Raw genomic sequence first — 13,954 nt, forward strand, 5'->3', positions numbered from 1 at the left:
GCAATTGAACGAAGGTACGGACGTGAATTGATTTGGAAGTACGGTTGTCTTTTAGTTGGACATTTCCAAGTACAACTAAAATTAAACAAATGGAGAAATATTTCAAATTATTAAAATTTAAAAATATCATGAGTTAAAATAAAAATTTTCTTTTCATTAAATAAATAATAACAAAATAACAGTTATTTTTATTGAAAATGTAAATTAAAATTGTTAATGACTATAAGATATTAATCAAGAACCATTTTGTCTCCGCCTAACCTCTTCAGTTCTAAAAACTATAGGCCTATTGGCAAATTGTACTGTCAATTGGTAAAAAGTGCCATTTTTTCAGATTTAAATTTACCAAAATAGTAAGCAAAATAAACAATAGGGATGAAAAACGTAAACAATTCAAAAATTTCTACTAACTAAATAATCAGTTGAACAACTGTCTCTCCCATGTACTTCTTCAAATAAATTTATTGCATTTACTATTTAAAATATAGTTAAGAAAATAAAATCAAAATTAAATTATTTACCTTTAAAATTTAATATACATCTATTTGAAATCGAAACTGAATTAAAATATTCAATCAACGTAAGTATGGTCTGGTATAAATTAATTTTCATAAACAAACAAACAGAAACTTTGGTAAAATTAACACCAAGGACGCGAGTTCAGTTTCGGCATCCTAACTGACATGAAATTGAATGAGATATGATTGCGAGTAAGGTGAACCTACACTCACTTCAACAACGTCACCTACGAATACAAGTGGCCACTCAGCCCTGTCGGCCAATAAACACAAATTACATAATAATCCCTTGCCTCCCCCCCAAGCAGGCACCGTAAGAAGAGAGAAATTTAAGAGAAATCTTGAATAAATTGTTCGGAAACCACTTTTCCTTTTATTTGAAGATTTTTTACTTCGTTTTTTTACCGTTAGACTTGGTTAGGCAATTTTGTAAATTTGGGATTATTATACTTCGATATATATCTTCAATTTTGTCACGTCTATAAGAAAATATTGTGGTTAGACCACTATATAGATCCATATTGTATTTAAATTTGTAAATTGATTTAAAGGGAAAGTATAAAAGAGTGAATAGATCTATCCTTTTCAAAAATCGCAAGGGGGGGGGGCGAAGTATCGTCTGCTCTATGTAGGGTTAAGATGGAACTTTGATTGGGAATTTGGGCAACAAAGACGTACGTTGGACAAGGTTTCAACGTTATCATAAGTTTATAAGATATGTTACATGATAAGTTTGACACTACCTAAACTTCGTAAAGCTAGAGACTTACAGCTCGAGCTAGTTCGAGAACCACAAGCGAGAATTGAAGTCCTTTTTGCAGGACTTCCATGTTCCTATTTAGTCTATACTAAAATTTTGACAGCGCCTGACAATTTCATGACAAGCTCTCAGTAACCAGTGACAAACTTATGGAACATTTCTTCGGTACTAAGCCTTTGACAGTGTCTCACCAGGCGTCGCTTTACCTCATGACAAGCTCTCAGTAACCAGTGACAAACTTATGGAACATATCTTAACCTTTAACTGTTGCCATGAAGAGTTACCTTAAGACCAAACTTTCAACATTAGTAATATTGCACTTGGCGTGAAAATACAAACACAAACAATAACAGAATTACTCGGTTTCAAGGGAACTAGGAAAAATCACGATGTTTACAAATTTTCCACACGAAACTTGCACTTTTCCCATATAAAGTCAAACCTTGACTAATTTCCGCAAAAGTTTTATCCTTTTAAAGTGATCGGACTAATTTGATTCGCTCTGATTTTGGTGATATTTATTTCTGTTCCGGCGGAAACAAAAACTTGATATAATTTAGTAAAAATGATTGTTACGGGTACGTGCCGATAAATTAATACTTCTAATAAGAAGTTATGAATTATAAGAACGCATTTAGTTTCCAGACTATTGAACATTATTAAAAAATACAGTTGAATTACTTCTGGTGAAATTTCGCAACATAACTACACGAATTACGGTTTTAAATTACCGCCTATGTAGTTGACACCCTTTTACATGGACAAGTAACTGTGTCATATTCATATACTATTCTTTTTGAGCGGATTGGATAGAAGAATTCATGTGAAAAAATAAAATATTTTAATGTGAGAGATTATTTAGTATTTGGAGAAGGGTCTATGTAAGAAAAACATACGTTTTGATTGCTTTTAATCTATGATAGACTTACTAGGATTACTACTACTACTAGTATAGTCTGCTACTACGAACTTTCTCGTGACGTCACACCCTCCTATCTCTTACCTAGGTTTTAATGGAATGGTCTATTAACTGTTGAAAGTAACGAATAAAAGATTTTTCAAGATCTATCTTAACACACCATGAAGAATTACTTTTTTTTAACTTAGAGTATTTTGTTCATCCGTACTTGTTAAAAACAACATTATCTCCAATTATAATTAACATTGTATATTCCTACGCCCCACGTTCCCCTATTTTATCAATTTAACTTGATCGCTATTTTCGAAGATTTAATTTCTCAGGTTAATTCGTCTTGGGTTTTGGGTAAAATCCCCACCGCGAAACACAAAATGATTTTCTTAAAAACATGAAATTTCTCGGAAGATAAAAGCATGATTGCGCAATTGAAAGTTGTTCTTTCTTAAAAACCAATGGTTATTATAAGTTCATAAGATATGTTCCGTAAGTTTGTCACTGGCTACAAACTGGAGCTTGTCATGAAGTGAGTGAGGTAGGTCATAGATTCGAGGTAAAGCGACGCCTGGTGAGGTGCTTTCAAAGGCAAGCTTAGTATAGACCAAATAGGACTAGATGGAAGTCCTGCAAAATTAACCACCGAGTGTAGCCAATCAATTATCGCTTGTCGTTCTCGAACTAGCTCGAGCTGTAAGTCTCTAGCATTACGAATTAGTGTAGTGTCAGACTTATGGAACATATCTTATGAACTTATGGTGTAATAATCTTACAAATCGAAAGATTCGGGAGGTTTCGAAACTAACTTTAAATAATAAAATTTGAAGAAGAGAAAGGTAATTTATCATTTTCTTGGCAAACAAACGTGTTATTAAAAATATTCAATGAAACCTCAATCATGAATAATAGTTTGGGGATAAAATAGAGTCTGGTGTGTTGACCACCTTGTTTTTAATTAAGACTAAACATTAATTGGTATATGGACAATAAAGACGTAAATTAAGATGCTTCAAACTATACAGACCATCCAAATTTGGTGGACTGGTCACTTTGAAGTCAATTAAACTTGAATTTGAAAGCAATCAAAAATTATGTTATTTACACCTTTAAATGCGTATTAAAAATTTATACACATAATTAACAGTTTCATAGCGGTGTCATTAACTTTCTATTAATGAAGGAAACTATAAAGATTTACGGCATGAAGTCGTTGCCGCAAATCTCCGTGTCTAATGAAATGAAATAACTTTATAACCGTTAAATGTTAATGATAGAAGTTGCAATAAGTTCTTCCTGAAGTCATTAAGATAATATTATAATGACATAATTTGTCTAATTTAAAATTTAATCTAAGACCACTTAAAAGTCGATATTCCGGACTCGTTTCAGTCAAATTAACTTAAAATTATACAAATTAAGTATTAAAATTACTGTCGCATCGCGAATTGAGCATGAAAGATGTTTTCAACGTTTTCTTTGTAGATTCTTTGGTCGACCAATCAGAACTCTACTTTAATAATGCGTTATACCTTTACTTTCTCTGACTAAAATAGTCTGCTAATTTTAGTTTTGAGGAATATTGGGCCTTAGAATATTTTTGGTTCATATATTTTTTAGTGCAATCCTTGCACATGTAATTTTGTTCATAGTTAATTGAATTCAAAGTGAATTTTACGTGTTGCCATTCTGCATTTATGAGTGCAATTCAACCACTATCTAACTACAACACTCTTAAAATCTTGTAGAATTGAATTCAGTTCGATTCAGTTCCAAACCTGCATGCAGGAGAAGCTCTAATAACAAATTACTGGCAACACTGAATTAGGGCGGTTAAAGTTAAGAATTGGGGTTGTGCAAATTTCTCTAGCACCCTTTGGTGCACACTAAATATAGTCCATGAGCAGCTTTTAATCTACCAAAACAGCTCAAAACCGTATTGAAAATAAGGCTCTGAATATTACATTCGGTTTGATAAAAAAAAACATATTTTTTATGTCAAATTACATAACGCCCAAAAATTGAAGCTTATCACGCACGAGAGGTTGGTTGAACGTTTAAAAGTTTTCCGGTGTTCAAACTCATTCATTCGTGAAGCGAAGAGAGAGAGTCAAGAGGAAAGATAAATTTAATAGAAAATTTAATTTATCGGCACGGTTTTGAAAAGGTTTATACCGACACCTGTTTGCGATTCTGAAGTTAACAGTGATCATAAACTTCATGAGTGTAAATATGTTTACTAAAGAGAAAAAATATTAATTAAATTCATACGTAATTATACATAACTTTGAGACTCAACTGGACAAAATATAACGTAGCTTTGAGAAACATTGAAATAGATGTCTCTCATTACTTGAAAAATTCAGATTTAAAGGCCGACTTCCAGCGAAAAGGGTTCTAGCGAAATGAAAACCGAGTATCGAGACTAAAAATGAAGCGACCGTGCCGATTTTCGAATCCCCGCTGGGGCAAAAGTTTGAAGGGTTCCACCTAACTGAAAGCCGTGCAATGTGGTTCAAGCGAACTGAAGATGGGATTACAAATATATTATGGAAAGATATTAAGGAAATACTTCACTAACTATTTGCTAAAATATCGCTATATTCCTTATTAATACCTTCAATTTTTACAATAGATGTATTTTAATACGTGATAGCAGAAGTTCATACTACGTAGTATTGCTATGATTTTTGGGTGACAGCCCTACCACAAAATATTTAAGGCTACGCTCGAGTAATTAAGAAAATTAGTAAACAAGATAGCGTTCTATCCATCACAATTATCCATATTAATTGCACACCTCCAATTTTTAGTGTCAAAAACTCGTAACTTTAGTTTTATTGCAGTTATGACGGTCTAATAGTGATCCGTTTTTGGTACTGCACCATCCAGTCAATTGCCTATTTCATTTTCTCTTTTCGAAATATTTCTGACTTTCATGTAACAAAATTAACTTACTTGGCTTAATTTTCATATTTTAAAGTACTTATTAAAAATGATAAAATCCCAACCGTAGTACAAATTAAGCCCTGATAAGGGAAAATCTACAGATAAGTATAGGTCTAATGTTTGGCAAGAAAAAAGACCAATAACTATGCAGGGGAAAGGGTCCTACATTATTATTGGCTTGGATTTCTAAAATTAAAATTTAGTGATGGGCACAAACTTATATGAAATCGGTAAAAGTGACCGACATGGTACTTTAACCGATTTATCGGTTCGAGCTTAATTTGCCTATTTTTACCGATTAATCGATTCGAGGTAATTTTACTGATATATCGGTTAATAATCGATAAAAATCGATTAAGAATAGGTAAAAACCGGTTGATAATAAGTAGAAATCTGGCGATATGGTATCGTTCCTTTCAACCGAATTCCCAATGGACCGAAATCCCATTCGACCGAATATCCCGCAATGATTTTAGATTTCCAGCCCAATGGCTATATTCCCGATGGACCGAAATCCCAATCGTCCGAATATGCCCCTAAAAAATACATGAATATAACTTGAAACACTGTAGTCAGATGTTGGACTGCGAAGCGATAGGTTGTTGGTTCGAATCTCCGAAAGGTATGTTAATAATATTAAAAGTAAATGTTTCGTGATACTAATTAAAACGCTCACTTTCATTCCTTTCAAGGCAAGAGATATATAGAATTAATAAACCAATTGTGCTTAAAATGTAGTACAGTCTTAATGGTAGTTCCATCAATGTCTTTAAATTTTAAATTAAAATTTTAATATTTTGGTTTCGGGTGGGTTAGGTTAGGTTAGGTTAGGTTAGGTTAGGTTAAGTTAGGTTAGGTTAGGTTAGGTTAGGTTAGGTTAAGTTAGGTTAAGTTAGGTTAAGTTAGGTTAAGTTAGGTTAAGTTAGGTTAACTTAGGTTAGGTTAGCTTAGCTAAGGTTAGTTTAGGTTAGGTTAGGTTTGGTTTGGTTTGGTTCCAATAATTCGTTGACACCTTTTCCAAATATGCTCCTTTTAATTAGCTACCACCTTTTCCAAAATATTCTCCCTTTAAATAGCTACCACCTTTTCCAAAACATTCTCCTATTAATTAGCTGCCACCTTTTCCAAAAGATTTTCCTATTAATTAGCTGCCACCTTTTTCAAAATACTCTCCTATTAATTAGCTGCAACCTTTTGCAAAACATTCTCTTACTAATTAGCTACCACATTTTCCAAAATATTCACCTTTTAACTAGCTACCACCTTTTCCAAAATATTCTCCTTTTAATTAGCTACCACCTTTTCCAAAACATTCTCCTATTAATTGGCTGCCACCTTTTCCAAAATATTCTCCTATTAATTAGCTGCAACCTTTTCCAAAACATTCTCCTACTAATTAGCTGCCACATTTTCCAAAATATTCTCCTTTTAATTAGCTACCACCTTTTTTAAAATATTCTCCTATTAATTAGCTGCCACCTTTTCCAAAAGATTTTCCTATTAATTAGCTGCCACCTTTTCCAAAATATTCTCCTATTAATTAGCTGCCACCTTTTCCAAAATATTTCTATTATTGCTAATAAATTGTTCGTGGTAAGAGGCGGGCTTTTAATACTCATATAAATAATCTTTTTACCTCCAAACAAGGTTGGGTTGGGTTAGGTTAGGTTAGGTTACGTTTGGTTAGGTTAGGTTAGGTTAGGCTAGGGTAGGTGAGGTTCGCCGTAATTAAAACGTAGTTAAAATAAGTGCAGTAATACATTTTCAACTCCATTTATTTTAACAATAATAAGTTGTGAAATTAAAAATATATTTAATGCAAAACCACACAGTATGTCTTCTTCCAGTTCAATAGAATTTCGGTCCAATGGGACTATAATAAAATCGCACCTTTGGCTACGTTCGGTCGAATGAGACCCCAAAAAAAACCCCTTCTGTCGAATGGGAATTCGGTTCAATGGGACCAAAGCGTTGATATTCGATACAAATCGGTTGATAATAAGTAGAAATCTGTTGATATTCGGTACAAATCGGTTGATATCGGTTTCATGAACTTAAATAATCGGTTATCTAACCGAGTTTGAATAATCTTTGAAAATCGGTTAAGAATAGGTAAATAAACTGTAATAAACTGTTGATCTTCGGTACAAATCGGTTGGTATCGGTTTCATGCTCTTAAATAATCGATTATCTCGCCGACTTTAAATAAATAATTGATTTAAATCAGAATCGATTTCAGTAAAAATTCGATATCGACATCGGTTAATTTACAATATCGCCCACCACTAGAAAAATTATATCCCCCAAACCAGGGCAATTTAAAATTGGTTTTCTAGACTTGTTAGAAGCTGTGCTATTGTCAAACTTATTGTTACAATATTACTCAAGGCAGCTAAGAAGCTGATGCTGAGAGATCTAAAGAACACGATTTTTGAAAAGACGTCAACGCTGAAAGACAAAAATGGGGGATTCCTAAGATTCTTAATTGAAGGTTACCCTCTCAAAAACGCTCTTAAAAGGAAGGATCGAAAGCTCCGGAAGATTTAATTCTCGTATCACTTGCAGTTGAACGGACCTTCCCTTTAAGCTCAAATCTATCCCCAAACCGCAATGATTATAAAATGGAAAAATTCATTTTTTCCCGCAATTTTGATTGTTCTGGCCATGTTGATTGAAATAAATTCCGCGATTTACAATGACAGTTCCAACTCCAACTCTTCCTCAATAGAACAAAATGAAATTTTGAACGATGCTGAAATAGCTGATTTGAAATTGATTCAAAATTGGAAGGACATGTTAAAAAGCGCTAGATCTGGTATTCAGTCGGCTTTGAAAAGCGCTCTTCCCACCTTTATAAGATTGACATCAAAAGCCACACTGTCACCCGAGTGTCAGGGAAGCTTTTTAAACATGATTATTGGACTTTCAGCATTGAAAACATGGGCTGTCACAAGTAAGTCACAATTTTATATTGTTCACAACACACGCGCATGAGAGTTTTTTTCATGTTAGTGAAAATCAAAATGTGACGTTTTTCTGAAATATACTAGTTATTAGTTATAATTAGTTATTGATAGGTTTTGGGTAAAATATCTTGTTAGAAAGTGTAATATAAACCCATTACGTGTTGACGCACGTATTAATTGTACAGACAGGTATAATTTGTCGTAAATTAAATAACATTTTTTGTAATTAAAAATTGTCAATACATTTTCAATAAGGCAATTTAATGGCTTTGCCACTTTAATGAAGTTAAAAATTTAATTAGTTTAAAACACATCTGACTCTTGTACAAAGCAATCTAAGAAGGAGTAGAATTCAACGAAGAAATAAGAGGTCATTTACGAGAAAATTTAACCCTTTATAGTCTACATTAAAATATTCTCCCCTAAGATAAAGTAATTTGCCCCTCATTTGTTTATTTGTATGAGTGCTTCATAAACTTTCAAGGGTACTTTAATTTATTCAAGATCTAATTGACCATTGGGCTTTGCTTTGTTTGACAAAGTCAGTTTGTCACGTCAGAGATCACTGTCATGCGCAGTATAGCAAGTAATGGGGGAGTAAAGTTCAAGGTCATCTATATGAGTCTGACAATCAACACCCAGCCGAAAAAGCTTTACTTAGAAGGAGGTTGAAATTTTGCACGGACGTTATTCTTAAGTGGTAGGCATGCCCCAAGAAAGGTTTTTCCAATCCACCGCCATCTTGAAAAATGGCGGCCAGAGATGTAAAAAATGCAAATTTCTTGGCATTCTTTTTTACAAGCCCACGATGAAATTTTAAGTATAAATTTTAGTACTTTGTTCAAAAATGCCTATTTTTACCGACGGTTGTTAAATTATAAAATTATAGTAATCTACTCGGTCAATTTGGGTCTAACTGAAAAATTTCTACAAAAAAAAAAAATGTTTAACTACAGTAATTTAAAAAATATGCGCTTTGATTTTTAAGTATCACGAAACCTTGAATTGAGAATGGAGGAAGTACTTTGTCGTTGAGGGGCTAGATTTGATTTCGAGCAAAGATCGCCTTTAAGGAAGAATTAATTTATTCATAAGATTTCTTATTTAATATTAAAACAGAACAGCAGTAACAAGAAAAATTAGAATTAAATTTTATAGTGCAGTTTTTCCACTCCACCCTTAATCATCCTTAATTTTACGCTATAAGAAAAATAACTAACAATTAACTGATAGCCAATGAGCTATTTTAATTATATTATTATAATAGATTTAATTAAGCCCTAGGGTTGTGAAGAAATATAACAATATTGTAATTTTCTATCTCCTATGGTTTAACCAGTGCACTTTCCTTGTCTTTTGTACAATAAGTCAATGGTCGGAAGATGATTTAAGTTTTTTTAGGGGGGGGGGAAATTATACAGGATGTTTGTGAAAGGTCAGTCTGAAATTAAGGGTGATGTTCTTTTGGCGATTTCGAGTCGAAAATATAACTTCTATCTCAATTTTCGGTCCGGGTCACAATTTCAAGTTAAGATTGGTCAAAGTATTTTACGCATGACCCCTTAAATTTAATTAAGAAACTAATTAAGACAATGATTTCTAATTTAATTAAGGGGTCATCCCTAAAACACTCCAATCAGAACTCGAAAACAGTGACCCTTGTGGCAAAATGGAGATTGAAGTTACATTTTCCACATAAAATAGTCCAAAGAACATCCCCCTACCTTAATTTCTGAATAAGACTGTATACCCAAAATTCCCACCACAGAAATTGATAACTCTCGGAAATTGTTGGGAGACACCACTTGGTTATGTAAGTTACGTTAATGTCAATGACCTTGAACATCTTTGAAACATTACGTTCAGTGTGGAAGCTCCATAGGCTAAATGAGGCACTAATAGCGAATTCCACTGACTGCTCTCGGAGCGCTCCCATGGAGCAATAAATATAGGAGACCCTGATTTAGCAAAAACAGTCTTTAACGAAGCCGAGAGCTACTTCTCCCATTTATATGGCTCCATGGGAGCGCTCCGCGAGCAGTCAGTGGAAATCGCTATAAAATAGATATTCATTACGTCACAAATGACGTATTCATCCAAGGCTATTTTAGTTAATGACAAGTTATATTTTCAATATCACATTAAAATTAAATCATAATATAACTAAATCTAAAAATAATTCAAGGAACATATTTTTGGCCATTTTTACAATAATTTGTAGAAAAAAGAATAGAAAACCCCCTTAATCATTGTAATAAAAGAAACAACTATATAATTTTAAGCGGTTTTAAATTCCACAAAATTGCTTTTTTTTACACTAAAGAATCCCCGCGGGATTTTTAAAATTACGACAAAAAAGATTATATAATGTACTGAAACACTTTCCTATTTCACTTTAAAACACTAAAAACGCTTTTTTGAAGAATTTATTACGTCAGTAATGACCAGTGAAGCGAGGCTTAAAACGAATTTTGGGGAATTGAATAATCATTACGGTTTGACCTTTAAGTAAGAATAAGAAGTTATTATAGAATTAAAATTAATTTCAATAGTTAAAGAAAATTTCGTCTTTAAAAAAAAATAATAATGAAAGTGTCACCATGCGGAAAAAAACGAGTATTGAATATTAATTAATTTTCAAGGCGTGTTAGTTTACAGACTAGGAGGATTCATACCATTTACACAGGGAGGCCGGGCTTCAGGTGTTACACAAGAAGGCCTGGCTCATTCGGGCCTCTTTGTGTAAAAGATATGAACCCTCCTACTCTGTAAACTATGTATAGAGCCATAAGTTTATAAGATATGTTAAATAAGTATGACACTTTCGATACTTCGTAATGCTAGAAACTTACAGCTCGAGCTAGTTCGAGAACGACAAGCGAGAATTGAAGTCCTACACGCGGTTAATTTTGCAGGACTTCCGTCTTCCTATTTAGTCTGTACTAAGCCTTTGACAGTGCCTCACCAGGCGTCGCTTTACCTCGAATCTATGACGTTTCACCTACGTCACTCTCAGTAACCAGTGACAAACTTATGGAACATATCTTATGAAATTATGATAGAACTAATCAAGATTAAGATGCCCTTATGTCGAAATTTTCTGCAAAGACCACAAAAACTCTACTGCACGTGAAAATTAAACTACTGGTTGTTTTACTTAACTTTTGTAAGAAAATTAACCGTCTAGACCTTCACTTTTTTTAAGGGAAAGACAAACAAGAGTGTCTCGCGAGAACTTGACCCCAAAACCGAGTTCTTTAACTTCTTTTGTATGAAAATATTTCTTTCATCTGTAGTTTACGACCTGACTATTGTCCTTCAACTTTCATCGTCCAAACCAAAATAAGAGGATTATGGAAAAGGACATTAAAGTTATAAACATAATTTTGGGGTTTATGTCTCGTGCCATAATTTCATATTAGAGGATTTAAGAAATTGGTAGGAAAACGTGGGAGTGTTCAGACTTAAGTGGGCTTTAAAGTACCGAAAATTATTTTCAAATTTAATATAGATATTAGGCATTATATTCAAATTTTGTTCACAAAATATTAGTTATTTTCAAACTTCATATAGAAATTAGGCGATATATTCAAATTTAATATAGATATTAGGCGTTATATTCAAATTTAATATAGTATATTAGGCGTTATATTCAAATTTAATATAGTATATTAGGCGTTATATTCAAATTTAATATAGATATTAGGCGTTATATTTTAATTTCAAATAGAAATTAGGCGTTATATTCAAATTTCATATAGAAATTAGGCGTTATATTCAAATTTCACTTAGAAAAACTGGCGTTATATTCAAATTCCACTTAGAAATTAGGCGTTATATTCAAATTCCACTTAGAAATTAGGCGTTATATTCAAATTTCACTTAGAAAATAGCCGTTATATTCAAATTTCATATAGAAATTAGGCTATTATTAAGAATTTAATAAATTTAAACTAATTAATTTAATATTTAATTAGAATTAATCATAATATTAACGATTTTTTCTATTTGAAAAATTGGTTCTCGTTATAAATTTTGAAATGAAAATATTTATTCAATCAAAATAATTTACCTAGCTTGATTATCCCTCGATTATTAGTGCGACTTATTTTTTCACGAGGTCAGCTTTGGTAACCGAAATAATTTCTTTAAGGTTAATAGCATTTGGAAAGAGTAAAACAAATTGGTAAATATAATTTTCCGAAATAATAATCGAATAGAAAAATTCCCCATTAATTTTCTTTTAACGATAGTAACAACAACGGAAGGAAGGTGAGACACCTTTGAGATAATAGATAGTAACTTTGTTTTTGTAGAAAGCTTAACTCCTGGATTTGTTTTCACGTTCAACTTCGTTTCATTCCTTAATTGAAGGTGAGATTAATTAAAATATATAAAGAAAGGGGAATTTTCACACTCGGTTATTTCCTCTTGTTATGATCGATGCTATTGAAATGTTTCATGGTTACCAGAACTTACGCCATGATTTTATTAACAAAACCCTCGCGAACAAAGAAGACTGTCTTTTTAAAAGAGGTCAAGTTAAAGTTAAGGCGGTCAACTCTCCCACACAACTAAGAATTATTTCATATAGCCGACAGACTCGTGTATCAAATTTCCTAATCTTTATTCGCAATTACTTATGGGTGTTTTTCCTCTTTGAGTCCCAAAGAGATGATCAATTATATAATAATATTAAGTTTCGCGCTTAAATTATGACACAAAACTTGATAAACGATAAGAAATTTTAGAAATAATAAGAAAAATAAAGGGGATGACATAGCAGTTAATAAGATATGTTTCATAAGTTTGTCACTGGTTACAAACTGGAGCTTGTCATGAAGTGAATGAGGTAGGTCATAGATTCGAAGTAAAGCGACGCCTGGTGAGGCCCTGTCAAAGGCTTAGTACAGACAAAATAGGACCTAGATGGACTGCAAAACCGACTGTAGTCAATTCTGGCGTTACGAAATCGGAGTCCTAACCAGGACAGACTGTGATAATCAACGCACAGCCGAAACCGCTTCACTTAGAAGGCTGATAAATTGCAGGGACTTCATTCTTAAGTAGTAGGCAAGCACAAAAAAAGATATTTCCAATCCGGCGCCATCTTGAAAGATGGCGGAGAAAAATGTAAAAAACTTTCTTCATGGAATAACGTTGATTTCGCGCTTCAACCTATTTCGCTGGTTCTGCGTATCATATAGACGGGCTTTATCAGTTTTGCGAAAGTATTCTAACTCTTTTAATCTTAAATACCGTGATATCAATAACTATGATAAACCTTTTTATATTTAACTCCTAATTAAATATTTCTTTTAAAGTGATAGACGCAAGTGGCAAAATACCATCAGGAATGACCAGAGGTACCGTAGCCGATTTCGGGGATTACGACCTGTGTCTGAACATTACCGTTAAAGAAAAGACTGAGCGAAGCGATAAGGTTACCGGAATGTACTGTTCCTTGGTGGTAGGCGCGAAACTACCCAAGACCCGACAACTTGACTTTGTCAACATGACAGATCCCAATACTTTATTCGCTTCCTTTCAAAACAAGGTCCGATACTTTGACCAACTAAAATTCAGAAGCGGATTGTGTGTACCATCTACTTGCACCAAAGAGGACATTGAAAGCTTGCTCTCTTCAGGTATGGATTGGATCGTCGTTGCTTATAGATTGGAACTTATCATAGACTCAAACTAATTCTTGATATTTGGTATTTTTCGAGCAGTTATAGATGGATATCCTTTCGAAGTTGAAGTACCACAATGCGAAGTAATAAAAGACAATGAACTAACGTGGCATCAACTAACGGTTCTGTTAGTAAACAAAAATTAATAAATTATAATC

At 33.0% G+C, this 13,954-nt stretch overlaps 1 protein-coding gene across 1 annotated transcript; it reads left to right on the forward strand.

Moving 5' to 3' along the window:
* The first annotated feature begins 6,046 nt into the window (after positions 1 to 6,046).
* LOC149690389 (uncharacterized) lies at positions 6,047 to 13,942 on the forward strand. Its single transcript, XM_089870504.1, has 3 exons — positions 6,047 to 8,090; positions 13,428 to 13,751; positions 13,836 to 13,942. Exons 1-3 carry the CDS (start codon positions 7,748 to 7,750, stop codon positions 13,940 to 13,942), a joined length of 774 nt encoding a protein of 257 aa, XP_089726630.1. The 5' UTR covers positions 6,047 to 7,747.
* Positions 13,943 to 13,954: the final 12 nt, after the last annotated feature.

The sequence above is a fragment of the Phalangium opilio genome, unplaced genomic scaffold (assembly GCF_054372755.1).
Source record: "Phalangium opilio isolate 3A_F unplaced genomic scaffold, DU_Popi_V2 ptg000031l_1, whole genome shotgun sequence".
Taxonomy (NCBI): domain Eukaryota; kingdom Metazoa; phylum Arthropoda; class Arachnida; order Opiliones; family Phalangiidae; genus Phalangium; species Phalangium opilio.

Coding starts and splice junctions, on each gene's coding strand:
- LOC149690389 (XM_089870504.1), top strand. CDS start 7,748: ATGATTATAAAATGGAAAAATTCATTTTTTCCCGCAATTTTGATTGTT. Junction 8,091..13,427: donor GAAAACATGGGCTGTCACAA/GTAAGTCACAAT, acceptor TTTCTTTTAAAG/TGATAGACGCAAGTGGCAAA. Junction 13,752..13,835: donor TGAAAGCTTGCTCTCTTCAG/GTATGGATTGGA, acceptor TTTTTCGAGCAG/TTATAGATGGATATCCTTTC.